The following is a 27,850-nucleotide window of genomic DNA, read 5'->3' as shown; positions in this document are numbered from 1 at the left end:
CCTATAAGAGATCGCTTTACATCTCTGGTGGAAAGAACACCAAGGGGAGTAAAGAAGCCTGAGTTCTAGCTCTGCTTCTATCAGGCTCCATGACCTTGGGCAGGTCGGGTCCTTTCTAAGGTTGTGTTCTCCGTGAAGAGGAGGCAAGATGAACTCTTGGGTCTTGCCCAGCACTAACATTCCTTGCTTCCAGTCTGTTTTGAGTTCTGAGGCTATGGCAGTGGTGGCCTTTAGTTAGGAAGACTCACCCCCATATATCCCCTACGAGGGTAGAGGGAGACCCGGGGAAAAGGGAGTCCTCCTCTCACTTGGTTGCCTCCTCTGTGTCCTTGTAGGACACAGGCGGTGACCATCTTCTATTGGGGGGCGGGGTAGATTCTGGACTTGGGTTCCAATGGGACTCTGCAGGCTCTCCAGGGGCTATGAGAGAGAATCCCTCGACGCTCCTAAGAATCTCAGGCCAGACGCCAGCCCTCATCAAGACCGGTTCCCTACCAGCTTCAAAAACCAAACCCCCAGGTCCTCGGCCGAACTACTGCGCAAGCGCAGCCACCAGTCCGGCCCGAGGCGGCCGGATCCCGAAGCCCAAGCAAGGTGAGAGGGAAGGGTCGGCAAGCCCCCGCCTCCATGTTGTCACGTGGGAGGCGGAGTCGGAAGCGTGACGCCGTGCGCGGGGGCGGTGCTACCGCTGCGCGCGGGCGCGGGGGCGGGGCGCGGCGCGGCGTTCGCGGCTGCTGCCTGGGAGGGAGGCCGGGCAGGCGGCGGAGCGGCGCGGCTCTCTACCTGACGGGGAAGTGGCCCGGGCGGCTGTGACTGACTGCCCCGGGTCAGACGGACGGTCGGATCACAGAGACGGGGGGTAGGAACCGAGCCGGGCGATTTCGAGAGCGAGCGGGTCAGGCTCAGCGTCGGCCACTCTGTCGGTCCGCTGAATGAAGTGCCCGCCCCGCTGAGCCCGGAGCCCGGCGCTTTCCCCGCAAGATGGACGGTTTCGCCGGCAGCCTCGGTGAGTACGGCTGGGGAGTCCTCCGTATTCTCCGCGGGGTGGGAGCCTTGTTCTCTCCACATACAGCCCAGGCCCTGCTCTCCACCCTGCCCCTGGGGATGGTAGTTCCACTGCACATGTTCCCCTCGAGGCTACCGCCCCTCTGCTGGCTCCAGTGGATTCAGAACCCCTCCCCCCATGCCCAGTCCTCCTCGGCAAGACCCTCCCTTCCTCCCAGCGTCCCCTTCAGTGCAGGGCCCTCCTTCCCGCAAAGTGGAAACCCCCTCTCTCAGAGAGGCCCCCCTATTAGCTGGTACATCCCTTTCCATACACTCACGTCTCCCCCCACAGACCTACCTTCACGGTTGGGGCACCCGTTTCTGAAACCTTGACCCTTCAGGGCACAACATTCCTCCCCCTGTCCACATACTGAGCTCTCTTTCAGAGTAGGGGCACCCCTTACCCACGCAGAGGGTCCCTTTATAGGGTAGGAACCCCCACTCCCTCTTCAGAAAGAGGGCACCCTCCCCCGTCTTCACTTTAAATTTGGAGACTTCTTTTAAGTGTATCTCAACGCGTCTGACAACTTCCCTTCTCTCCTTCCACTTCTCTGAACATTTTGCGGTGGTGGAGAGAACTAGAAGCACCGAAGCATCATTTGCTTAACACAGGAATAGAAGAGGTGTATCTGTGTTGGGGGACCCTCTTTATAAATAAAGAGTGAAAGCAGAAGTATTCTGTGGCTCTTCGAGCATGCTGGGGAGAAGTAATTCTGCCCAGTGGATCCATTGGAAAGGGGGCCTCTGTCAGGGAAAGAAAGGATTCTCCATTTTTGGAGTATGTTGTCTTTGTGGAATGGAAGAGGTTATTAAGTAGGCTTCAGTATCCTTTCAGTACTCCTTTTCAGCAGAATAAAGGTAGTGTATTTTGTAACTGGCGAAGGGAACCAGAACAAGAGGCTGGTACTCAGCGCCCTATAATCTGTGTCTGGAATTACTATTCTTTGAGGCTATTGGAATCTGGTTACTCTAAAGATTGAGCTCAACTGTTACGATGGTGAGAGAAACAGTTTCTGCTGTGGCTGATTCTGCAGTTATGGGATAACCTGTTGCTGGATTTGTATTTTCAGTAGTTTACACGGAGGTAGTTGGTATTCAGACACCTTTCTTGGTAATAAATCCCTGGTTGATTAATGTTCACGGATCATTGCATGATCTGGCCATAGGCCACCCATTATTCAGCCATATTGGGATTAGGTGAATTTTTAAAAATCTTGAAGTCAAAAAGTTAGTTGAAGAGCAATGGACCCACTGTAGGTATTAAATAGTAAAAACTATAGTTTTGGCTCTGACCCTCTGTGGGAAGAAAAGAAAAACACACATTAGAGAGCTTTGAGAGTGGAAATCCTAAAATAGGAGACAACAGAGTGTTACTCTTTCCTCCCTAGGGCACCTGTTGTCCATTATCTAACCTTTGATGTCTTCTAATTCCTTACATAGGTTGTTTCATTCTTGGCTCCTTTTAAAGAGGCATCAGTTTTTTTTTTTTTTTTTACTGCTTTTTTTTTTTTCTTTTTCTTTTTCTTCTTCTTGCCTCATGCCTGTATTTATTTGCTAATCACAGTGGACTAAAAGACTTGTCCTATATGTTTCCACAAAGATGATCATATATTAGAGCAGAAACTGAGTATATTGGGAGACGCGGGACTGAGTTACTGCATTGTTGGATCCTCAGCATTTAGGAATGGTGGGAGCACTACTCAAAGTAGAAATCAGCTTTTCTTTCCTGTTGATTCCACGGACTTCTGGAAGGCTTACCAAGGCTTCATTTTCTCTAAGTGTTTTGAGAGAATCTTTACCACCAATTGGTGGGACGTTAGTTTATTTTGAAATAGTAGATATACCTTATTAAATGACTTTGTCCCTTTTTATTCAGTTCACGAGGCGACTGATAGCAATTGAAAGATGAAGATGAACTGCTGAGGGGGGTCCGCTTTTCATAAAGAGTGTTATAGCTGACCCTAACATTCGGGGTTTTTGTTTGTTTGTTTGTATTCATTTGATGGCATCCTTGAGTGGGTAAGACTTTCCTTTAGATAAGGTAGGTGTTCATCAGCTGCAAGGGAGATGCCTGTCTCTAAAGAGAGGAACCTGTGTCAGCAGAGAGGGAAAGAAATGGTTCCTGGTAGTAGTTCTGGATCTGCTTCTGATGAAGACAGTTTTCAGCAGGAGCTCTGTGCTTTCTCTTTCTGTCCCCCTTGTAAGAGTAAAACTAGGCCCCATCTTAATCGAAACCTCTAAGGGGTGGGGGAGGGGAAACGCTGGTATATTTTACTGGTAGTCTTTAAACAGCTTTACTTCGCTCTTGCCAGATTGCTTATTTCTGTTCCCTGCAGTTCATTAGTTTAGAGCTTAAAGTTACACTGATCTTTATTTTGTCATAAGAGAGCTATGGATGTAAAGGCAAGCACTTGTATTCTAGAAGGTGTTTAAAAAACTTTTTTTTTTTAACTAAGCAAGAATTTAAAATATGTGAAGTTCATCTGGGGTCACAAGTATTGAAAGCATTTATTTATTCTCAAGGAAGTATACATGTGTATCTCCTTTTGTATACCAGGTGGGTTCTTGAAAAAAAAGGTGAGGAAACTTAATTTATATAAGCAGAAAAGTTAAGTGCTTTATAAACAGAATGATTCTAGAGATGCTGATTAAGGGAATTTTATGCTGGATCATTTTGTAAAGTGGAAAACTTAAAATTCTAACTGTATCCTTGATTACTGAGTGTTGGATAAGGAAAACACTATGCATTTTATAAGATGTCTAAATTAAAGTTTCGTGTATTGGCTTTTGAAATCATTGAGAGCAATGTTAGGTGATTGGTTATGTTCTGTGTGCCACATTGAAATTATATACCTGTTGTATTACTTTTGTTTTACATAAAAACATCTAAAGGATGCTTTTAATCTCTGCCGCTGATTAATTTTAGGCAGGTTGGCTGGCAGGTGCTTGTACTGTGGAATTTCCCTTAGGCATAGTATCTTTTAGTTCACAGATAATGGTAATTTAAAAAGGCAGCGCTTTGGAAACATTTTTTTTTTAAATTTGTGGGAGAGTACCCTAAACAGTCAGTCTTCATAGCCTGCCTTCAGATTGCTGCGTGTGCGCGCAGACACACACACACACACACACACACACACACACAGTTCATCCTTAGTCTTTTTACCATCTCTTTTTCATAATAAAGGTTTTAACTTTGAGACATTTGTCTTGAAATTAGCCTAGAGGTTAGTCAGTGCTTATACTTTAGAGAAATCTTATAGTTAACAATATCAGTGTTAACTTCTGCTCCAAAGGTTATTTAAAAAATAAAACTCGAAAGTTTTAAAATAAAATTTGTAATGAATGAATTGTAGGGTTAGTATCTATAAGAAACCTAACATTTTGGTCCAGGGTATATGAACAAACAAAATGGAAGTGGTGTACTTCCATTTGGGAAATATTTTAAGAAAATAACATTTCTTAAAAGACTTATTTTAAAGGGTGGGGGTAGGGAAAGAGGGAGAAGGTTTTTCAGGTTCACTTCCTGTTGAGTACTAGACTGGTCAGGGACATTGGGCTTGATTCCACAACCCATGAGATCCTGACTAGAGGTGAATAAAACCAAGAGTTGGACACCTAACCAACTGAGCCACCAGGCGTTCCAAGAAAAGTCTTTTTTTTTTTAAAGATTTTATTTATTTGACAGAGAGACAGAGTGAGAGGGGGGAACATCAGTAGGGGGAGAGAGAGGGAAAGAAGCAGGCTTCCCACCGAGCCCCTGGGGAGCCAGATCCAGGTCTCCATCCCAGGACTCTGGGATCATGAGCAGAGCAAAAGCAGATACTTAAGGACTGAGCCACCAATCCTCCCTGAGAACAGTCTTTTTTTTTTTTTTTAAGAGATTTTATTTACTTATTTGACAGAGATCACAAGTAGGCAGAGAGGTAGGCAGAGAGAGATGAAAAAGGAGGCTCCCCGCCGAGCAGAGAGCCTGATGGAGGACTTGATCCCGGGACCCTGGGATCATGACCCAAGCCAAAGGCAGAGGCTTTTAACCCACTGAGCCACCCAGGCACCCGAGAACAGTCTTTTTAACATCCCAATATCAGAACTATGATTTCTCATCTCATACTCTTTTGTTCTTTCTTTCTTTCTTTCTTAAGATTTATTCATTTGAGAGAGACAGAAAGAGCACAGAGGGAGGGTGAGAAGCTGACTCCCAGCTGAGCAGGAAGCCCGATGTGGGACTCAATCCCAGGACCCTGGGATTGTGGCCTGAGCCGAAGGCCGATACTCAACCATCTAAGCCACCCAGGCGCCCCTCTCATATACTTTCTTAAAGAAACAATGCAGTATATGTTTTTTAAGTATTAATCTAGTCTTAAGCATTCTTTATTCACATGAAAACGTTTATCATACAATATTATTTAGGTAATTTTTTCTTTTAATTTATTAGTAGTTTCTTTGAAGTGCTTAAGATAGGCTTCAGTTATACAACCAGACATGAGCAGTAACTCTTACGTGGTTACTACAACATCTATGAGTTAGAGTATTTTTTTTAGCATGTATATGGATTAGTACCTACTTTGTGACCAGTACTGTGCTTGGTTGTTCTTAAGGGAAGGACAAATATAAGACATGTTTCTTGTCCTTTAGGAATTTACTATCTGGTTTTACATAGATATCCAGAGATGTTTAAGCATAAATGAAGTACGAGAAATGGGACTAGTGGAGAGAAACACCATTTAGAACGCTGTGCTATGTATAAAGCATGTAACTTATGAGAGGAACATTTGGAGATTGCTAAATTTACCTCTGAAGAGCCTGGCTTTTTAAAACAATGAAATAGTTTACTTAGCAAACTTATGTTTAAGTAACGTGGGAAAAGTACTGTCTTAACTTTATGCATATGAGTCCATTTCTATAACATGTGAAACTTCAGTATTCATAAGAAATTTGGGAAGAACATTTTGATTTTGAAATAGATTCTAAGGCTTTTAATAAGTTTGTAATCTACTTCTTTGACTATTACCTCAGTACACCTGAGAGTACACCTGGGAGATTCCAGGTGTATAGTATATTTCTGTGTCTGTGTCTGATCTCTTGTCTTGTAGTTTTAGCTCTCTCTAAGGCCTTAACTTGCATGTTTCAAGCTTTATCTCATTTAATCTTTACACTAATCTTGGGAGAGAAGGAATTATTCTTCTATAGATGAAGAACATAAGGTTCAGAGAGTTTGATTTTTTTTTTTTAAGACTTTCTGAATCCAGAGTTTTCTTTCTGCTTTCTTTTTTTTTTGAAGGGAGGCCTGATTTGTTAGATTTGTAGCCAGTGAAAAACAATACAAAAGAAGAAAGAAAGAAAAATGATCTTTTCTGTAGCTCATCTGTATGCATGTTAACATGTTGGTATATTTTTTAGTCTTTTTCTGTGCCTAATTTTTTACATAGTTAAAATCATACACTATAGTTAAAACGTTGTATTCTAGTTGTTGTTTTGGATGCCAATCTTTTTTTTTCCATTTGAACTCAGATTTTGTGATGGTGTTCAGTGTTCTTTTCCGTACCTACTACTGACTCTTCATGATCCATTCATAAATCTAATGTATCTGAATCTGAACTCTTCTCTAAATCAGCTGTTTTTCCTTATTTTCCATAGTCTGTTTCATTCAGCCTTGAAACATCAGAACCATGTTTGATTCCTTCCCGTTTTTGCCTATCACTTAAGCATCTCTTCTGGGACTTTTCAGTTCTTGTCACCTTTTTCATCCCTTAATTTCCTTTTCTGCCATTATAGTTCAAATACTTATTATTTCATTTTTGGATTATTGCATACCATAAGGAATTTCCGCCTGTCTAATTTATTTTATATGGGGGTGGGTGTGGCCTTCAGGTTAATATTCCTAAAGTGGCACTTTGAGTATGCCATTCCTTCTTTCAGCTTCATTGACTTGACTGAATTCAAACACCTTAGCCTTGTTTTCAGGGTCCTCCATTATCTCCTTCTACAGTCTTTACAAGTTCTGGCCAAAATGACTTGTTTCTTGTTCCCCAGGTGTTGTTGGCATTTTCTCATCCTTGTGACTATTCTCAGTACCCTTTAAGGCCCAACTCAAATATTGTTGCCTTTCTAAACACCCTTCCTTATTTGTTCCCTTTCATTCCCAGCCCAAAGTATTGAACTTTTAACCTAAGAGGATTCCTAGGGCACCTATCACAGAATCTTTCTTCTTATAAGGTAGAAAAAATTATGACAGGTCTTAAAAATATTATTAGTCTTATTTCTCCCGCCAAATTGTAAACTCATTGAAGGCTGACTCTCTAATGTGTCTTTAAAATCTCACAGCACAACATTGGAGATTTTATGGGGGACAAAAATAGGAGACCAGTATATAATCAGCAACTTACAACCTTCCCTTTCACCATTGTTTCATAAAAGAAAGAGCTTTGAAGATTAAATAATTACTGTACACAATCTGTGAAGAGTCCTTTAAAAAATCACTCATAATGTTCTTATTTTTCTCTTTTTACCTGGAATGAGTGAAAACTCTGTCCCAGACTTTGTTGGGAATGTGGTAAAGAATTCCACGCCAGGTTCTAGGGTAGTGTTTTTCAAATGTCGGCCTTATGCATGACTTATTATTTTGAATTTAGAAATTATTTGGGGTCAAGATCAACATAAAAAGGGAAAGAAGGATTATTAAGTTTCAGTGTGCTTCACATGATACTGCTTCAAGAAACTTTTAATTTCAGTTCCATGTGTTTGCCTTAGGTTGCAGTGTAAAATTTGTTTCTTACTGTGGATTGCAGTCAGGTGAAATACACACTTTTAGTGGCTGATCCCAATCCTTGAGAAACTAGGTAGGAAGGTTGACATCCACAGAAAAAGTGGATGAACAGTCAGAAGTAGTTAAATTGTGTGCTCTGTTTTTGAAGGATCTGAATATAATGATTGGAATATAGTTAATAGCAGTACAAATATATTGATAGTTTTAGAATCAGTATAATTTAGGCGAACTCAGTATGTAGAAGTATAGTTTCGTAAAACTGGTAGGGTAGGGTATATTTTTTACTTTGTGAAAGAATTCACCATGTTGTGTTGTTCTTTTGTTTGTTTTTGTTTTTACTTTTTAATTTTCCTGATGAAGCTGTCTGTGTCTTAACTGGTTCTTCACCTCATTAGCTATTTGAAATCTATCCAGTCTTTAAGGCATGGCTCAGTACATTTGTTTTTTCTGGAAGCTCTGCCTGATTATTCTAGTCTTGTACTCAAACCATTGTATTGTGGTGCTCCTAAAGTAGAGGAGGCCGAGTGCTTACACCTGAGGGATCTGGGAGTATAGCCAAAAGTTGGAGTCTGTTTAACTTAAAAATTCATATGATTATTTTGCAACCATTCTAGTAAGGAATGGTCCAGATAGGAATCATTGATAGATACTGAATCTAGGGATATTTTGATGAGGAACAGGTTGTTAGCATAGTCTTAAATATCTCCCCATATATTGCTCTTTAGTTTCAAAGAGGTAAAAAGAAGAAAGAAAGAAGGAAAGAAAGAAAGAAAAGTAACCTCATAAAGTGATGAAATCAGACAACACCTTGAGTATATGATCAAAATAAATAGCACTAGTGGACATTGTGTGCTTCTGAATGTAATGCCCTGAGAAGAACATATCATTTGTGTAGTACTCCAGCCGGGAATGGGTAACCTGAATCTAATAATGAGGGAACATTGACTTGGGGAACATCCTATTTTTTTTTAAAATGGTGGGAAGACTATTTTTTTTTTTTTAAATAAATGTTAATGTTATAAAGACACAGGCTATGGAATATTCCGGATTAGGGGAGAATAGAGAGACATGACAACTACTTGATGTGATCCTAGACTGGATCTTGTATTAGAAAGGAAAATGCTGTTAGAGGGTAGTATTGGATTACTTGGCAAAATTAGAATATGGATGTAGATTGGATAAAAGTGTTGCATCAGTGTTAAATTTTACTGAAGATGATAACTATCCTTAGGTTATGTGAGGGAATATTTTTCTTAGGAAAAACACACTGAAGTTTTTAGAGATAAAGGGCCATGGTATATATGTTACTCTCAAATGGTTCAGAAAAAATGATGTAATGTATATGTGTACATACATATTTGTATGCATATGTACTTAGCTGTGTATATGTATATACATATAGGGAGGAGGAATATACGTATAGGAGGGAGGCTGCTCATGGGCAAGTAAAGCAAATGAGTAAATTGTTAACAATAGGTGAATTTGGTAAAAGCTGTATGGGTATTTTTTTGTACTATTCTTGTTCTTACAGCTTTCTGTAAGTTTGAGATTATTTTTAAAAAATCATGAACTTTGCATCAAACTCCATAATGTAGCTTTTTAAAAGTATAGAAATGGCTCCTCTCTCTGACAGTTTCAGGCAAACTCATGGATAAAACTGTAGTTAAGAATATGTTCCATGTATACCATGTGGTTTCCTTTTATCCCTCGGTCTCAGTTTGAGAAACATGCCTCTGAGCTTGAGCCAGCTGTGGTTCAGATTTAGCCGACAGACATGTTTTGTTTGGCCCTTTTGAGTGTTTTAAAAATTGGGAAATTTTGCATAAAAATCTGGATCTCTGGAATGATCTTCCCCGGTGGGCTTGCATTCCAGATGATCTCTATACTCACTAGGTGTTGTGTGAGATAAGCAGTCTCAGTCCTTACCTTATACCTACCTTGTTTCAGGTATTTATTTGCCGGACCTCTGTAGGCATATGTTTGCAGCCCTTATCTAACCCAAGAGGTAGTGGTGGGGTGTCTGTGTTCTTTGTACTTGTACGATTTGATTTGAGAATTAAGTTGTTGAACTGATTGCCTGTCACCTTCTGCTTCTTTTTTTTTTTTTTTAAAGATTTTATTTATTTATTTGACACACAGAGAGAGATCACAAGTAGGCAGAGAGGCAGAGAGAGAGGGGGAAGCAGGCTCCTCGCTGAGCAGAGAGCCCAATGTGGGGCTTGATCCCAGGACCCCAAGATCATGACCTGAGCCAAAGGCAGAGCCCCAACCCACTGAGTGACTCAGGCGCCCCTCCCTGTCACCTTCTAATGTTGTAGTGTGTATATCTGATATACACACTATATGATCTCTAACATAACCATACTACAACCAAGAAAACAAGGAGATTAATATTGATACCTTATTGGGGCGCCTGGGTGGCTCAGTGGGTTAAGCCGCTGCCTTCGGCTCAGGTCATGATCTCAGGGTCCTGGGATCGAGTCCCGCATCGGGCTCTCTGCTCGGCGGGGGGCCTGCTTCCTCCTCTCTCTCTCTGCCTGCCTCTCTGCCTACTTGTAATCTCTCTCTGTCAAATAAATAAATAAAATCTTTAAAAAAAAATATTGATACCTTATTGCCCATTGAGATTTTGTTAATTGTCTTACTAATGTCTTTTATAGAAAAAAGATCCAGCTCAGAATCAAGTGTTGGATTTAGTTGTCATGTCTCTTTAGTCTCCTTCAGTCTGGACTAGTTCCCTAGTCTTTCTTTGGGTTTTATGACCTTGATACAAGATTACAGGCCAGTTGTTTTGTAGAATGTCCCTTAATTTGATATTTCCTCCTGATTCAGTTCATGTATCCTTAGCACAAATGCCACAGAGGTAGTTTTGTCTACCTCATTGCATCCTGTCCTGTGGTGCATAACTTTGATTTGTCCCATTACTAGTAATGTCCACTTTGATCATTTTTTCTGTTAGTTGCTTTGAAACTTTGTAAATATTTTGTTCCTCATCGGACTTTCAGTTTATTGATTTATTTATATCTTTATGAACTCAAGTATCCTGTTTTTTTCAATGGGCTGTTATCCATTACTATTTATTTTGATGCTCAAATTGGCCCCATTTTGGCTAGAGGATGCCCATCCATGCTAGCTTCTGCTTTCTTTTGTTATATTTCCATCATTCTTTGAGGACTTTCTTGCTTTTTGACACAGTGAAATGATTTGGACATACAGTTCAGCCCATAATACATGAGTATGTATTTTATATAATTTTAAGTAGGGTTCAGATGAGAGTTTGAATTAAGTCATTTTAAGTTAACATTTTGTTATTGTTCTTTACTAGTTTATAACTGCATAATACTTTATCTTACACTTAAAAATGGTGTTAAACCAGGGACTAGATCATTAATGTAAATTAGTTTGAAGACATATTTTTCAGTGGGAGGTTATTCAAGATTATATTCATTACTTTTCTTTTTCTGTGTTTAAACAATCAGCAGTTATCTTGGGGTAAGGTACCGTTAGGTACTGTGTGTGTTAGGGCAGTTGGGTAAAAGAAAATATTTAAGCCGCAAAATCAACCATGTTTTTTTCCACTTACAAAATTATGCTCATCTTTCCTTCTCAGCAAGTATAAATAATAACTTTAATGCATTGTATTCCATTATTTGGACGTCTGGTTTCCTTAAGCTGTGTATATAGAACATAATTTAACTTATTCTTGATCACCAGTGGTGGTTATTATGAGTGTTGGACACAGTTCTTTTTTTTTTTTTTAAGAGAGAGAGAGCACAGGCAGACAGAATGGCAGGCAGAGGCAGAGGGAGAAGCAGGCTCCCTGCTGAGCAAGGAGCCCAATGTGGGACTCGATCCCAGGACGCCGGGATCATGACCTGAGCCGAAGGCAGCTGCTTAACCAACTGAGCCACCCAGGCGTCCCGGACACGGTTCTTTTATAACACAGTGATGCCTTCAAGAGCTTTTTGTGTAGGGCTGTTCGCTCCATACACTAAATGACTACGTAATTACAACTGTATTCCTTGCTGTTGCTTGTCACCTAGTGTCAGTGTGCTTCGAACCTTTCCTTTCTCTCTATTTTATCATTTACAAAATCTCACCCATAACATTAGAGTTTATATCTCTTGAAAGGTAAGGACTCTTCTTTCATTATTAGACCTTAAATTTGTCCATAATTTCTTTTTTTTCTTCTTTTTCAAATTTAAATTTTTTTGTCCATAATTTCTTTTTTTTTCAAATTTAATTTTTTTTTTTTAAGATTTATTTATTTGAGAGAGAGACAGCACAAACAGGGGGGTAGGGAGAGGGAGAAGCAGACTCCCCGCTGAGCTGGGAGCCTGACCTGGGACTCAGTCCCAGGACCAGAGATCATGACCAGAGCCAAAGGGAGATGTTTAACCATCTGAGCAACCCAGGTGCCCCTGTCTTTAATTTCTTTTTTTTTTTTTAATTATAATTTTTTAAAAAAGATTTTATTTATTTATTTGACAGAGAGATCACAAGTAGACAGGGAGGCAGGCAGAGAGAGGGGGAAGCAATGTGGGGCTCCATTCCAGGACCCTGGGATCATGACTTGAGCCAAAGGCAGAGGCTTCAACCCACTGAGCTACCCAGACGCCCCCCGTAATTTCTTAATATCAGATATTCAGTCAGATATCTTGATTGTCTTGTGTCACTTTACAGTGGTTTGTTTAAATCAGCATTTAATCAAGATCCAAACATTGCATTTAGTTGCTGTGACTCTTCTAAGTGTTTCCCTTCCCTTTCCTTTTTGCAATTTGTTGAAGAAACCAGAGCTTTTGTTCTGTAGAGTTTAATACAAGTGCTAATTGTATCATTTGGTGTTTTTTGAAACATGTTTCTTTGTCTTTTGTATATGCTTTAAATTGGAAGTTTTGGATTTTTGTATATTTTATGTATTTCAGTATGTTGCCATTACTTTTTTTATGCTCATATTTTCCCATCATCATTCTGTGGAAGCATCTTCAGATTGACTCCTGAGTCCTGATTCTAGTGGTCTTTGCTGGCTTCCTTGCTTTCTGATGGACTTAAAAAAAAATTTTTTTTAAACACTTCCTGTTGCAGTTTCCGCAGTCAGCTATTTCTCTAAACCTCATTCCTTGAGGCACGAAATGGTACTCTTAAGCTCTAGAGGGACCCATTGTTACTGGATTGGTTACTGTTTCTAGTCTAGCCTTTCTTTTGATTTCCAATTTTAAATCTGTTGTGGTCTGGGAAGCCAGATGACGACGCTGGTTTGATTTACAAGTAAGGATTGGTTTGACTTTCATAAAAAGAGGAATCCAGAGGTCAAGGCCTATCTCTATCTAAATTGTATGGTGTAGCATCTACAGGGACAGGATCATACCTAATCAATATCGTTAATGTTAGTGATATGTGAGTAACAGGATACCATATGTGCCTCAGAGGAAGATAATAGATTTCTGAATGAGGACCTTAATAAGATGTGTGAGCTTTTTAGTTCCCAAACTTGATGATATATATATGTTTTAAATTATAGACTGCTGATACTCCTACTATTTTCTTTTGTTAAGATTATCTTTTGTTTTTTGTGTTTTTTTGGTTTAAGATAAATCTCTGTACTAGTGAGATGTTAGTATATTATGGAGTCAAATTATGCTGTATTTTTCATATTCCATAAGAATGCACTTTTTCCTTTTCATTTTTTTTTTTACGATTTTATTTATTTAACACAGAGCGAGAGAAGGAGTATAAGCAGGGTAAGTGGCAGAGGAGAAGGAGAAGCAGGCTTCCTGCTGAGCAGGATGTGGAGCTTGATCCCAGGAGCCTGGAATCCTGAACTGAGCAAGGCAGCTGGATAATGACTGAGCCACCCAGGCACCCCACTTTTTCCTTTCTAAATTTTTTTTCAGAGAATGCACTTTTTCTGCTTTTCCAAAATTGATGACTTCCTAAAGTTGAGATGACTTCCTGTTTTAAAACAAAACTAATTAGTGTTGACATCTTACATTTTTTCCTTAAACTGTCTTTTGCTCTTGCACCCTGGTCTTGAGATGACTACCTTATGCTAATCTTTAAGTGACTGTAGAATGCTGATGTTTAAGTGCCACGTCAGAGCAAGTGAAAAAATTTGTTTGCAGTTTTCTTTGAGCCATTTGTTCCAGAAAAGTCTCATAACTGAAATCTGTTGATGAGTGAGTTGGAGGTGGGTTTTTTTTGTTTTGTTTTTTTTTAAACTTTGAAGGATATCCTGTTTTCAGTTTAGTTGAGGCATAGCCTTTGATTTTTCTTTGACTGTTTTGAGTACCTCTTGGCATTTGTTTTATTTCTTTAGTCTCCCCAATTATAATTAGTGTGGGTGTGTTTTTGGCATGAACAATTTCTGAAATTTTATGATCTAGTGTTGTGGATTACTTGAGAAAAATTATTGGGAAACAAAATTTGGGGTAAAGCGAGATGATTGGGAAAGTAATTAGCATTTGATTTCTTGAAATTCTTAATTGTGATGAAATTTAATGATTATATGCACATTGAAACACACTGTGAAACTCCTTATTTTGGTTCATTAGTATATACTGTAGTGGCTAAGGGTATGTACGGGTTAGTGTCTCATACATATAGACCACTTATTTTTTTGTGTGTTTGTTTCCTGGTTACAAGCACGTTCACTAAGTTCATAGATTTTGATTAGCTTCTTTGGATCACACTTCGGCTAAGTGCATTGGAAAATTGGTGAATGAGACACTTGAAATCCCTGCTCTCATGAAGCTTTTAATTCTATGGGGGATTCAGGAAATATTTACTGAATGCTTGGTATGTGCTCGGCACTCTTCCAGTTATAAACAGAGCCCTTATGGAGCTTATAATATAGTGTAGGCTTTTAAAATACAAAGTAATAAGAATTGTGATTAAGTATGGGAAGCTTTGGAAACATGGAGGGCTGTCTTAAGCCTCCACCATCCAGCCTTTTTTGGGTTTTTGTTTTTCCAGATGTATGTCTTTGTTTGGGGTGTAAGCAGGAAAATAGAGGTCAGGACACAGTGGCCCTCCCAGCTCTTGGAAACTGCTTACAGGAATGATATTTGTTCCCCACTCCCCCCATATACCTGAGAAAATGACAGACTAACAGGAGAGATAACTTTGGTTGCAATTTTCAACATATACTGCTGTTTTCAGCTCTGCTCTCCCGGTGTCATCCTAATTTAAGACAGTTGAATTCTATGACTTGTGCATGCCCTCTCTGTCACCTGTGAAAGCCGCAGTTTTCTAAGATACTTGCTTTTTCCAGATCTTTGCTGGAATGTGAGTCCTGTGATTAAGTGTAAAATCTTCTGTATACTTGCTTTTAGGAAATAGTCTGTGATGGACATTTCAAGAAATTTGGTTCATGTGAGTAACTTTTTGAAAGGGGGTAGCAAGGCAAAGGCACTAACATTTATTCAGCTGTGATTTCAGGAACAATGTCAGATACATTACATAAATTAATAACTTTCTAAAGGACCCAAACATCCTAATTTCAGCTTTTAAAAATATCCTCAAAAAAATACCCTCAAGTGTAACTCTTCAGTAGATTGAATAAAATGGAACCTGTTATTAAAACCTTTACTTGAGGATGATGATTATAGTAATATCTGTGACAGTTTTTTGGTGACTGAAATTAATTACAGCTCCCAAAATGAAAATCTAATAATCAGCAAATATTTTTTCAGCAATGCCTACATGCTGGGAATTGTTTTCATACTGGGAATATGTCAGTGAACAAAAGAAACAAAAATCAGTACTCTACTGGAGCCTTTATTATAGTGAGGGGAGATAGATGATAAGCAGATTTCATTATTCACTGTAGGATATCAATGGCTCCTGTAGAAGCATTGATGTCTGCATTGTCAGTTATTATTATTATTATTATTATTTTTAAAGATTTTATTTATTTATTTGTCAGAGAGAGAGGGAGAGAGAACAAGCACAGGCAGAGGCAGAGGGAGAAGCAGGCTCCCTGCCAAGCAAGGAGCCTGATGTGGGACTCGATCCCAGGACGCTGGGATCATGACCTGAACCGAAGGCAGCTGCTTAACCAACTGAGCCACCCAGGCGTCCCTATTATTATTATTTTTTAAAGGTTTTATTTGTTTATTTGACAGAGAGAGATCACAAGCAGGCAGAGAGAGAGAGAGAAGGGGAAGCAGGCTCCCTGCCGAGCAGAGAGCCCGATGCGGGGCTCGATCCCAGGACCCTGGGATCATGACCCAAGCTGAAGGCAGAGGCTTAACCCACTGAGCCACCCAGGCACCCCTGCATTGTCAATTATAAGCACACTATCCTTTCTTCATAGAATAGATGGTGATATGTGACCTGTGTGGGGTTTAGTTGTGTCACATAAGCTTGGAGAAAAGTAATCTTGGGAATGTAAAACGGATTGGTAAAATATTGACAACTGTGCTAATGCTTCTTTCTTATCCTACATCTTAGTCAGTGCATCTGATTTTATGATGGGATTTTGGAATATATATACTTAGATGTTCATTCTCAGATTCTTAATTTATATTTTTATTTCATCATTCATATTTAAGATTTTTTTTTTTTTTTTTTTTAGTATTTGAACATGTATTCCTCGCAATTTTAGTATTTTTTCTTGTGGAAGAATTTGATTGTATTTATATAAATTTTTTTTTACCAGGTTAATTACTATACATTTATCTGTTTATCAGCCTAGATTCAGGACTCCTGTTCAATTACTAAGGAGAATTCCCAGGATGCAGCGGAGATCTCCAAACAGCTGTTTGTGGGTGGCAGTGATGGTGGAGGCAAACAGTGGGTTGTGTGAGCAGCATGAGGTCATGTCTTTCACCTTGTGGCCCTCTTTCTTTCCGGACTTTAATACCTACTTTGGTACTTAGAGCATTTTGAGCTATTTGCTGTGCTCTGAACAGTTGTTTAATAGTAGCACCTATAAGATGATATTAGATGTTTTGTGGATGAAACTCACAAAGGTATGACTCTGTCATGGCAACAACAAAGAAAATTTTTCAGTAGTTTGAAAACCACTGATGTGGTTTTAAGTGTTCTGACCCATTTTAGGCAATTGTTTTAATGTCTAGAAATGAATGTTTTAGCTTTTGATCTTTTCCAATTCTTATTTAACTTCCATATGACCACCAAATTATTCTTTGAATATATCAACATTTTGTATTTCCCAGCTCAAAACTGTTTATAATTTCTGGTTTCTAGAGATAAACTAATATGACTTGATATCCAGCCTTCCCCACGATCTGGCTCCAACTTTTGGGGGGTCTTCTATGGATCCTTTCAGTGTCCCTTTTTTTGCTGTAGGATATTGACAGATTTACCATATACCCTAAGGAAAATGAGGGAATTTGAAAACCAACAGATAAGATAAAGATACATTCCTGTCAGTTGTATGAGAGAGTGTCTTTAGGCACTTGAGAGTACGGTTTTAAAAATCATTCTCTTCCCGTGCTTATTAATAGGTTCCTACCTCTCCTCACTGACATTTTGTGTAACCTTGGATAAGCCAGTCTGCTATTTCATCAAGACTTTATTGGACTCCTTCAAAACTGAGTGTACTTTGTTCCTTTGGGAATTTATATGACATTTTTGTTACCAAATAAAATACATTTTTTTAAAGTAATCTCTACTTTTAAAAAAAAGTAATCCCCCCCTAGCGTGGGGCTCAAACTCAAAACCCTGAGATCTAGAGTTGCATGCCCTATGGACTGAGCCAACCAGGTGACTCTAAAATACACTCCTGATAGCAAATTCTCACAGTCATTTTTTTAAAGCATCACAGAATACCTCATTATCATATCTTGATTTTAGTGAAAAAGAATAATAGTTTTGTCAGGTTTTTTTTTTAAGAGATAGAGCAAGCTGGGGGAAGAGGCAGAAGGGGAAAGACAGAGAGGGGGAACTTCAGTTAGGCCCCATACCCAGCGCGGAGGCTGATGGAGGCTTGATCTCATGACCCCGAGATCACAACCTGAGCCAAAACCAAGAGTCAGATGCTTAACTGTCATTCTGGTGGCTTGAGATTTTTTTTTTAAGTCAGCTTTATTGAACTATGCTTTACCTATAATAAACTATGCTAATTTTAAGTGCACAGTAGGCCTTGAAATTTTTATGTAGGTGGGTATCCATTGCAACAGTCGAGATATAGAACATTTCCATTACCCCAGAAATCTTTCTCATACCTCTTTGCAGTAGTACTTTCTACCCCTAGTTACTGGCAACCACTGATGTACTTTCTATCACTGTATTCTCTTTTCTAGAATTTCGTCTATCTGTAACCTTACAATCTGTGGTCTTTGTGCTTTTCACTTAGCAAAATGCTTTTGAGATTCTTCCATGTTGTATGTTTCAGCAATTTGTTCCTTTTTATTGCCAAGTAACACTTTATTGTATGAATATATCACCAATTAGTCTATCCATTCACCAGATGATGGGCATTTCATTTGTTACCAGTTTTGGGCTATTACGGATAAAGTTGCTATGAACATTTAAGTATGTATCTCCCCATTGCCCCTGCAACCACAAATCTCCTTTCCACTAATCTACTTTATGGATTTCCATATATGGTTCTCAATTTTTGAAAATTGAGTTGTCTTTGCAGGTTTTTTTGTCCAGACTGTGGCTTTCCACCAAGCAGGGAGCCGGATGCAGGTTTTGATCCCAGGACCCTAGGATCATGACCTGAGTGAAGGCAGATGCTTAACAATGAGCTACCAAGGCTCCCCATAAATAAATATTTCTTAGTCACAGTTTCTTTCCTGTTATTTTCTTCTTAAAGTTTATTGTTTTAGCTTTTATTTTTAAGTCTGTGATCCCTTGAGAATTAATTTTTGCGTATAGCATGAGGTGAGATTTGTACATTGATACTTCTTTGTTCTGGCACCATTTATTGAAAAGATTTACCTTTGTTAATTAATTTGCCTTGGTGCACTTTTTCTGAAAAGCAATAGACCACTTGTGTCGCTCTATTCTGGACTCTGTATTTTGTTCCATAGATTGCTATGTTTATCATTAAGGAAATAACACACTGTCTTGATTACTCTAACTGTATAGCAAAGATTTCAGTAAAATTCTCTTCTACATTTGAAAAACAGGGCAGAGGAAATTAAAGCTTTGTAGACAAAATGATATGTTTCAATGATTGTTTATATTTCAGTTGTTAATATTTTATATTTCTATTTTAGAGTTTATTTTTTAAAATTACTTTCAAAAATATGATCTTTTTTTTTAAAAAAACGTTTTCTTTAAAGATTTTTTTTTTGGGCAGACATTACAAGTAGGCAGAGAGGCAGGCAGAGAGAAAGAGGAGGAAGCAGGCTCCCTGCTGTGCAGATCGGTGGGTGGGGGTGGGGGGTGGCTCTGGGTGGGGCTCGATCCCAGGACCCTGGAATCTGACCGGAGCTGAAGGCAGAGGCTTTAACCCACTGAGACACCCAGGTGCCCCGAGAATATGATCTCTTGATTCACTAAGAATCTTAGGAGTTAGAGTAGGCATTAATATCTTTATTTTTAGGGGCACCTGGGTGGCTCAGTGAGTTAAACCTCTGTCTTCGGCTCAGGTCATGATCTCAGGGTCCTGGGATCGAGCCCCACATCGGGCTCTCTGCTCAGCAGGGAGCCTGCTTCACCCGCGCTCTCTCTCTGCCTGCCTCTCTACTTGCGAACTCTCTCTGTCATATAAACAAATAAATATAATCTTAAAAAAAAATCTTTATTTTTATAAATGAGGAAGCTGTAAGATTTAAGAAGGTTAGTTTGAGATCATACAGTTGGTGTGATGAAGCAAGTTTTATGCCTTCAAAAATCGAGTATACCACAGTACTTCCATTTGCTCCTATTCTCTTGAGTATTAGAGAGTGAGTGCTTTATGAAAAATTCAGTCATTAAATTTCATTTAATTATAGAGGTATAAGAGAAGAGTTAGTCCATTTTCTTGGTCACCAAAACCACAAGACACATTAAAAAATCAAAATTGGGCTTCAGGGGCACCTGGGTGGCTCACTTGGTTAAGTGTCTGCATTCAGCTCAGGTCATTATCCCTGGGTCCTGGGATTGAGCCCTGCTTCGGGCTCCCCACTCACTTCTCCCTCTGTGTCTTGTGCTCTTTCTCTCTCTCTCTGTGTCAAATAAATAAATAAAATCTTTTTTTAAAAATTGGGCTTTATTTTTTTCTGTGGTGTGTTTTATAAATGGAATCAGTATTTGTGGTTCCTTTTTTTTTTTTTTTTCTTATTTATTTATTTGACAGGGAGTGTGTGCATGAGCCAGGGGAGAGACAGAGAGAGAGGAGAAGCCGACTCCTCACTGAGCAGGGAGCCCAATATGGGGCTCGAATGAGGAATCTGTGATCATGACCTAAGCCGAAGCCAGACGCTTAACCAACTGAAACACCCAAGTACCCCGAAATTCATAGTTTCATTTTAAATTTAGAAATACAGGAAAGGGAGCATCTGGGTGGCTCAGAGGGCTAAGCCTCTGCCTTCGGCTCAAGTCGTGATCTTAGGGTCCTGGGATGGAGCCCTGCGTTGGGCTCTCTGCTTAGCGGGGAGTCTGCTTCCTCTCCACCCCACCTGCCTCTCTGCCTAATTGTGATCTCTCTTTCTCTGTCAAATAAATAAATAAAATCTTAAAAAAGAAATACAGGAGGGACACCTGGGTGGCTCAGTTGGTTGGACGACTGCCTTCGGCTCAGGGCGTGATCCTGGAGTCCCGGGATCGAGTCCCACATCGGGCTCCCAGCTCCATGGGGAGTCTGCTTCTCCCTCTGACCTTCTCCTTGCTCATGCTCTCTCTCACTGTCTCTCTCTCTCAAATAAATAAATAAAATCTTTAAAAAAAAAAAAAAAGAAATACAGGAAAGAAGCAACAGGATTTGTTAAATGAAAGCTGATAGATTCCTCGTAAAAGAACTCTTCCTGTTAGGAAATGAGTAAGTCACAGGAATGAAAGGTACAGCATAGGGAATATAATCCTAAATAAGTAAGTCAATAAATGGGGTGGGGGGAGAGAATGAAAGAACTGCTTGGAGAATTGAGATATTCTTGCCAAAATGAGAAAAAGAATAGTAAAACTTAAATTTTAGATTGAGTATGTGTGAGTTACCTATATTTTCTTCTGTTGTCAAACTTTATTACCTTAAGTCTCTTCCTTCTAGACCCCTACAACCTTAGATCTTAGGGGATTCTTGAAGGAGTACTGGTGAAAGATGTTGACAACTAGGGTTTGGGTGGTAGCAGTGAAAGAAGTGGTAGCATTTGGAATATATTTTGAAGAGCCAATGCGTCTGCTGATGGATGGGTGGTAAAGGATGAAGAGAAGGGATGAATCATGGTTAACTAACTCCTAGTTTGTTAGTGTTGGTGATTATTTGGTGGTGGTGTTTACTTGGTGTGGGAAAATTGGATAAATAAATTGGGAAATAAATATAAATTTATTTATATAATTGGGAGGGCTGTACAACAGAGGAAGGGAAATCAGAAGCTATTACAGCCTGTTTTCAAGTTTTTTTTTTTTTTTTTTTAATTTAAAGTTTTGTTCTGTTTTCATGGAAAGTATTATCACATCTCAGACTGGAAAGATAGAGGCAAGGTGAAATTACTTAAGATCCTACCTTCTTAACACAATCATTTTAAGTGTTTTGGTGTGTATGTTTACTCTGTTGCATAGGAGTTGGCAAACTTTCTGTAAAAGCAACTATTTAACTCTGTTGTAGCATGAAAGCAGCCATGGATAATATAACAAATGGGTGTGTTCCTGTTCCAATAAAACTTTATAGACACTGTACTGAAACTTGAATTTCATTTATTCACATACTGCAGCATGTGCTGCTCTTGATGTTTTCCCCCCACACATTAAAAAATGTAAAAAACCATTCTTAGCTCACAGGTTGTACAAAAAACAGACCGGACTTGGCTGTCCAGCCATCATCTGCTAACCCCTAAACTCATGCATTTGTTTTGTGATTGCAGTCATATGTTGTGTTGAGTTTTATTATCCACTTTTTCTACTTAATATATGTATAAATGTGCACAATTTGAGTCTTATTTAGGGGTGCCTGGTTGGCTCAGTTGGTTGAGCATCTGCCTTGGGCTTAGGTCCTGATCCTAGGGTGCTCGGTTTGAGACCCGCATCTGGCCCTCTGCTCAGCAGAGAGCTTGATTCTCCCTCTCCCTCTGCCTGCTGTTTCCCCTGCTTATGCTCTCTCTTTCTCTCTGTCAAATAAATAAAATCTTTTATTGTTTTATTTAAACTTAAATAAAGCTAAAATGATTATATTTGTTGAATATCTGAATAAATCCTGGTAAAACAAGAGTTTACAAAGTGGCTTTCTTTATATTTATTATTTCTTTTTTTTTTTTTTTTGAGATTTTATTTATTTATGTATTTAAAGATTTTATTTATTTATCTGACAGACAGAGGTCCCAAGTAGGCAGAGAAGCAGGCAGAGAGAGACAGAGAGAGAGGAGGAAGCAGGTTCCCTGCTGCGCAGAGAGCCCTATGCGGGGCTTGATCCCAGGACCCTGGGATCATGACCTGAGCTGAACGCAAAGGCTTTAACCCACTGAGCCACCCAGGCGTTCCTTTATTTATTTATTTATTTGACAGACGGAGATCACAGGTAGGCAAAGAGAGAGAGAGGAGGAAGCAGGCTCCCTGCTGAGCAGAGAGCCTGATGTGGGGCTTGATCCCAGGACCCTGAGATCATGACCTGAGCAGAAGGCAGAGGCTTTAACCCACTGAACCACCCAGGCGCCCCATATTTATTATTTCTTACAATAACTGTATCCATAATTGAAGGTAGACACATGTAATAATTGGAGTTTTCTCTTCCATTTTTTTATACATGCAGGCTTTGTTCTTTGAAATAAGCCTTTTTCATAAGCAAGGATCATCCCTGTAGTTCTGGAACCACATTCTCAGAGTTTCTTTACCTTAGCACTAGTTTGAAAAATCCAAAGAAAAGACTTTGGTCCTGCTCACATCCAGTTTTTAATCCCACAACTACTCATTGGGTGTAGGAAGGGCAAGGCCATCATGTAGGAAGGTAGCAGTTTTCACTTGGAACCACTGTTTAATATGAGGGGAATTTAGTAGTTTCTCAAATGAGGGGAAAGGGTGGAACACACATGGCCACTTGGGGGAGTTATGAGTTGGACAAGAAATGCCAAATGGAATCTATTTACAGTCATTTAATTTATGGATTTACTGTTAGATCTTTTTATTTACCTATTTGTATCACATTCACTTCTCTTTTCCTTCACTCTAGTTTTCGTTGCCACTTGTTTGTTTTATCACCATCTCAAATTGAGGTTTTTTTTTTTTTTTTTAAAGATCTTATTTATTTATTTGACAGAGAGAAATCACAAGTAGATGGAAAGGCAGGCAGAGAGAGAGAGAGGGAAGCAGGCTCCCTGCTGAGCAGAGAGCCTGATGCGGGACTTGATCCCAGGAGCCTGAGATCATGACCTGAGCCGAAGGCAGCGGCTTAACCCACTGAGCCACCCAGGCGCCCTCAAATTGAGTTTTGAAAGTCCCAACTGAGTGTCTCTTTCCCAAGAGTCTAGGTCTTATACCTCAGTGGAAATTACTCTGTTGTCTTAAGAAAACTATGATTGACTTCTGACCACTTCCAGTACTTCTAATACTAATAATGCTTTTAAGGCAAAGATCTTGGTCCTCTCTTGTTACTTTTATAACAACATGAAGGGTAGGACGAGAAATAAGGAAACCTCACATATTAAAATAGAAGTGTATTTTTCTGGAGTAATTGGCTTCTACAAGAATTCAAACGCCTAGAAAGTGGTTGCTGTTGTCTCAGTGTTCAAAATAGTTGGTTCCACTATCGTTTTCAGTTTTCTTCAGTCATTATCTGAAGACCCCGAGATTATTTTTATTTATTTATTTGACAGAGAAGAAAGAGAGAGACCACAAGTAGGCAGAGCAGCAGGCAGAGAGAGAGGGAGAAGTAGGCTCCCCGCCAAGCAGAGAGCCCGATGCAGGGCTTGATCCCAGAACCCTGAGATCACGACCTGAGCCAAAGGCAGAGGCTCAACCCACCAAGCCACCCAGGCACTCTGACCCTGAGATTCTTGGCACATCTGTAAAAAACATTCAGGATTTTGCTAATCTGGAGAAGTGAGAGGTGAAACACAATGGTAGTAAAATTGCTTAGCAGGCTCGAAGACTGTGGAGAGCATAGCTAGGAACCTGGGAGAATTGACATGTTTGCCTCTTTGGCTTCATTATCTAAACTTTAGTCTTTTTTTTTTTTTTTTTTTTTAAGATTTTATTTATTTGACACACACAGATCACAAGCAGGCAGAGAGGCAGGCGGGGTGGGAGGGTGTGGGAAGCAGGGTCCCTGCTAAGCAAAGAGCCTGATGCAGGGCTGGGTCCCAGCACTCTGGGATCATAATCTGAGCCGAAGGCAGAGGCTTTAGCCCACTGAACCACCCAGGCGCCCTAAACTTTAGTCTTCATCATGAGCTACATCACAGCATGCTTCATAATAAATACCACATAATGTGCACATAATTTACTAAAGAAAAAATGAATAAAAGATTTCGGGATGAAGAATAAAAAGAGGAAAAGTATTTTAGAGTTATGTCTGTTGTGTAATTGTTTAGACTGAGAGTGGAAAGATTTCTTAGGAAAGAAATTGCTCTTGCAACTTATTTCTTAAGCCCAAATGTTATCTACTGCTATCGTAAGCACGGAAATGATTCAATTTCTCAAGTTCTTTCATCTCTGAGATTTCTTTAAGGGTCATTGTTGATATACTTTGTTTTCATTTTTTTCACTTTTGTTATTTGTTAAGAGCCATTATACGCATTGTTCTTTTTAATGTGTTTAATGTGTTGATCTTTATTGTCAAATTTTTGTAGAATTTCCCTATTACCATTTTCAAGGCAATTCATGTGCTCATTTTAAATCATATTTATAATGCTTTATTTTTATATCCTCTATAAATGCACCCATAGAGATGGTTATCACAAACTTTTCAAATGTGAATGGTTTATTTGAAACTGGAATATCTTGGGGTGCCTGGGTGGCTCAGTGGGTTAAAGCCTCTGCCTTCAGCTCAGGTCTTGATCCCAGGATCCTGGGATCGAGCCCCACATTGGGCTCTCTGCTCAGCAGGGAGCCTGCTTCCTCCTCTCTCTCTGCCTGCCTCTCTGCCTACTTGTGATCTCTGTCTGTCAAATAAATAAATAAAATCTTAAAAAAAAAACACCTGGAATATCCTGCAGTCTATGAAGAAAATCAAGTCCTTTGAAATGAGATTAGACAAAAATATACGTGTATGTTTTTCACCTCACATTTTTTCAATCGGATTATTTATATTTTTATTGTTTGTTGAACTTAAGTGCAATGAATATAAATCCTTTGTCAGCTGCATATGCCCTTAATATTTTCCTTAAGGTTGCAGCTTGCCCAGTTGTTTTCTTAAGGATGTCTTTTGGTTAGTGGGAATTTCTAAAATTTTGTTGAAGTCTGATTTATCTTTTGTTTCCTGTGGCTGGTGCTTTTACTTGTACATTGTTTCAGATTGATTTTTGTATTGGGTATGAGACAAGGATTACAGTTCCTATTTTTCCTTACAAACAGTAACAAACAGCACTATTGGTTTAAGACTTTGCTTTACTTCCCAATTAAGTTTTGAATATTACATAATAAAATAATTAGTTCTCCAAGTAGTTACATGGTTAGGTAGCTCGTTGGTTATTGAAACTGTGCTTCTGAGGTCAGACTTCTAGGTTCATTCCTTTAGGATCCAGCTAACTTAGCCTTGTTTTGTGGCTGCCCTAATTTAGCCAGGTTTTCCTAACCTGCATTAGGTGTTTGGTAGATTTGTATTGTTCTGAAGGAAGAAGGTATAGGATAACTCCGTTGTGCTAATATCTAAAACATTAGAGCATGTGCTCTATGTGATAATTAACCCATTTAATTTTGTGAAAGACAATACATTATTACATTTTTAAAAGGATACAGTGTTCGTAGTAATATGGTGCCTAACAAGTCATGCTCAGTTTTTTTTTTTTTTTTAAGATTTTATTTATTTATCAGAGAGAGAGGGAGAGAGAGCGAGCACAGGCAGACAGAATGGCAGGCAGAGGCAGAGGGAGAAGCAGGCTCCCCGCTGAGCAAGGAGCCTGATGTGGGACTCCATCCCAGGACACTGGGATCATGACCCGAGCTGAAGGCAGCTGCTTAACCAACTGAGCCACCCAGGCGTCCCTCATGCTCAGTTTTTATGACTTACTAAAATAGACAGAAATACATAAATTGTAGTAAACATTAGGAAGTAATTTTCCAGAGTTTTGCGGAAAGTGAGTAATGCAGATATAACACTATGAAGCCCATTTGTTAGTTTTGTGGGTAAATGATGAGAATTATAAAAATTTAAGACAGGAAGATTTTAAATGTAGTTCTACATATGCTGTGTCAATACATAGTCCTATTGCATGGACCCAGTCATTTCTGAGATACTAGCATTGAACATGAGTTATCTTTCAAGAGGCTGAATTTGCAATATATTACTCTGGTAGGATTTGTGCCAGCCTTTGGTTAATCATTATCTTGTTGATTATGTTTGGTTCAAGATGATTCATTTTTCAAAGGGTTTTATTGCAACATTATACATTTACTACAGGAAGCCTGGACGGAAATGGAGCATTAGGTCATTGGAGATTTTTTCCCTCCAATCTTTATTGCACCAAGTGTATTAAAGTTAATTATTTTTCAATAACTGAATTCTCTGTAGAACCTAGTATTCCATTAACCAAACTTTATAGGAGCAGTTACTCCTTTTCCATGGCAGACAAGTGTATCTTTCAAGATTGTTTAACTCTTGGTGATACTTCATGCCATATGTTGACTACATTTAGATGGAATATCTTCCTTAAGTTGAATATAGTAATTGAGAATTTCAGAATCAAGAGATTTGATACTGAACTCTTTGTTCCTCCCCCCGCTCATACTCTTTCTCTCTCAAATAAATAAAATCTCTTTTTTAAAAAAGAGTAAATTATATCTTTTTAACTTACTAGAAAAATTACCAGTGGTGAAGGCAACCCAAAATAGATAAACATAGGCAATAAAATCTCTAGTCCTCTTTTTCAGCAGGTGATAACAGTTCTGTTTGCAAAGATATATTTCAGATCTCAATTTAACCAAATAATGTTTTTAAAAAAGTGAAAAGTCAGGGCATCTGGGTGACTTAGGTAGGCATCCAGCTTTTGATTTTCACTCAGGTCAGGATCTTGGTGTTGTGAGATTGAAGCCTGCATTGGGCTCTGTGCTGGGCATTGAGCCTGTTGGGATTCTCTCTCCCTCAGCCCTCCCCAACTCTAAAAAATTTTACGAAGAAATAAAATGAAAAAAAAAAAAAAACACCCCAAAAACAAACCCAGTAGACTTTAGAAAGGAAGGTGAGTAGTGTAAACTCAACATAAATTGTAGATCTTTTCAATAAATTAGTAATTTTAAATCTCTTTAAATATATACTTTTTGGGGGGCTCCTGGGTGGGTCATCAGTTAAGCATCTGCCTTTGGCTCAGGTCATGATCCCAGGTCCTGGGATCGAGCCCCAGGTCTAGCTCCCTGCTCAGCGGGGAGTCTGCTTCTTTCTCTCCCACTCCCGGTGCTAGTACACACACACTCTCTCTCTCAATAAATAAAATCTTTATAAAAAAAATACCTGGGGCGTGCCTGGGTGGCTCAGTGGGTTAAGCCTCTGCCTTCGGCCCAGGTCATGGTCTCAGGGTCCTGGGATCAAGCCCCATGTCAGGCTCTCTGCTCATTGGAGCCTGTTTCCCTCTCTCTCTCTGCCTACCTCTCTGTGTACTTGTGATCTCTTTCTCAGTCAAAAAAACAAATAAATCTTTTAAAAAAAATACCTGGGAAATATATTTTAGTAGTGCATATTTCATCTTAAAAAACAAAGATTTGAAAGTAATCATTTACTTACACTTCAGAAGAAACCAGTGAACACAGAATAGTGACTAAATGTGAGTTAAACCTAATTAAGTG

The 27,850-nt window shown here is 39.2% G+C and overlaps 1 protein-coding gene across 4 annotated transcripts in view; it reads left to right on the top strand.

Annotated features, from left to right (window-relative positions):
• The first annotated feature begins 738 nt into the window (after positions 1–738).
• EML4 (EMAP like 4) overlaps positions 739–27,850 on the top strand; it is a 156,308-nt gene continuing 129,196 nt past the window's right edge. For all 4 annotated transcript variants that reach the window (XM_044261678.1, XM_044261677.1, XM_044261676.1 and 1 more), the window contains exon 1: positions 739–1,006. In XM_044261678.1, coding sequence (XP_044117613.1) covers positions 982–1,006 — 25 coding nt within the window. In that variant the 5' untranslated portion in view covers positions 739–981. The remainder of the gene's footprint in view (positions 1,007–27,850) is intronic.

This window comes from Neovison vison, chromosome 8 (assembly GCF_020171115.1).
Source record: "Neovison vison isolate M4711 chromosome 8, ASM_NN_V1, whole genome shotgun sequence".
Taxonomy (NCBI): Eukaryota; Metazoa; Chordata; class Mammalia; order Carnivora; family Mustelidae; genus Neogale; species Neogale vison.
Note: the sequence above shows the minus strand (reverse complement) of the source record. Positions and strands in the feature narration are given on the sequence as shown.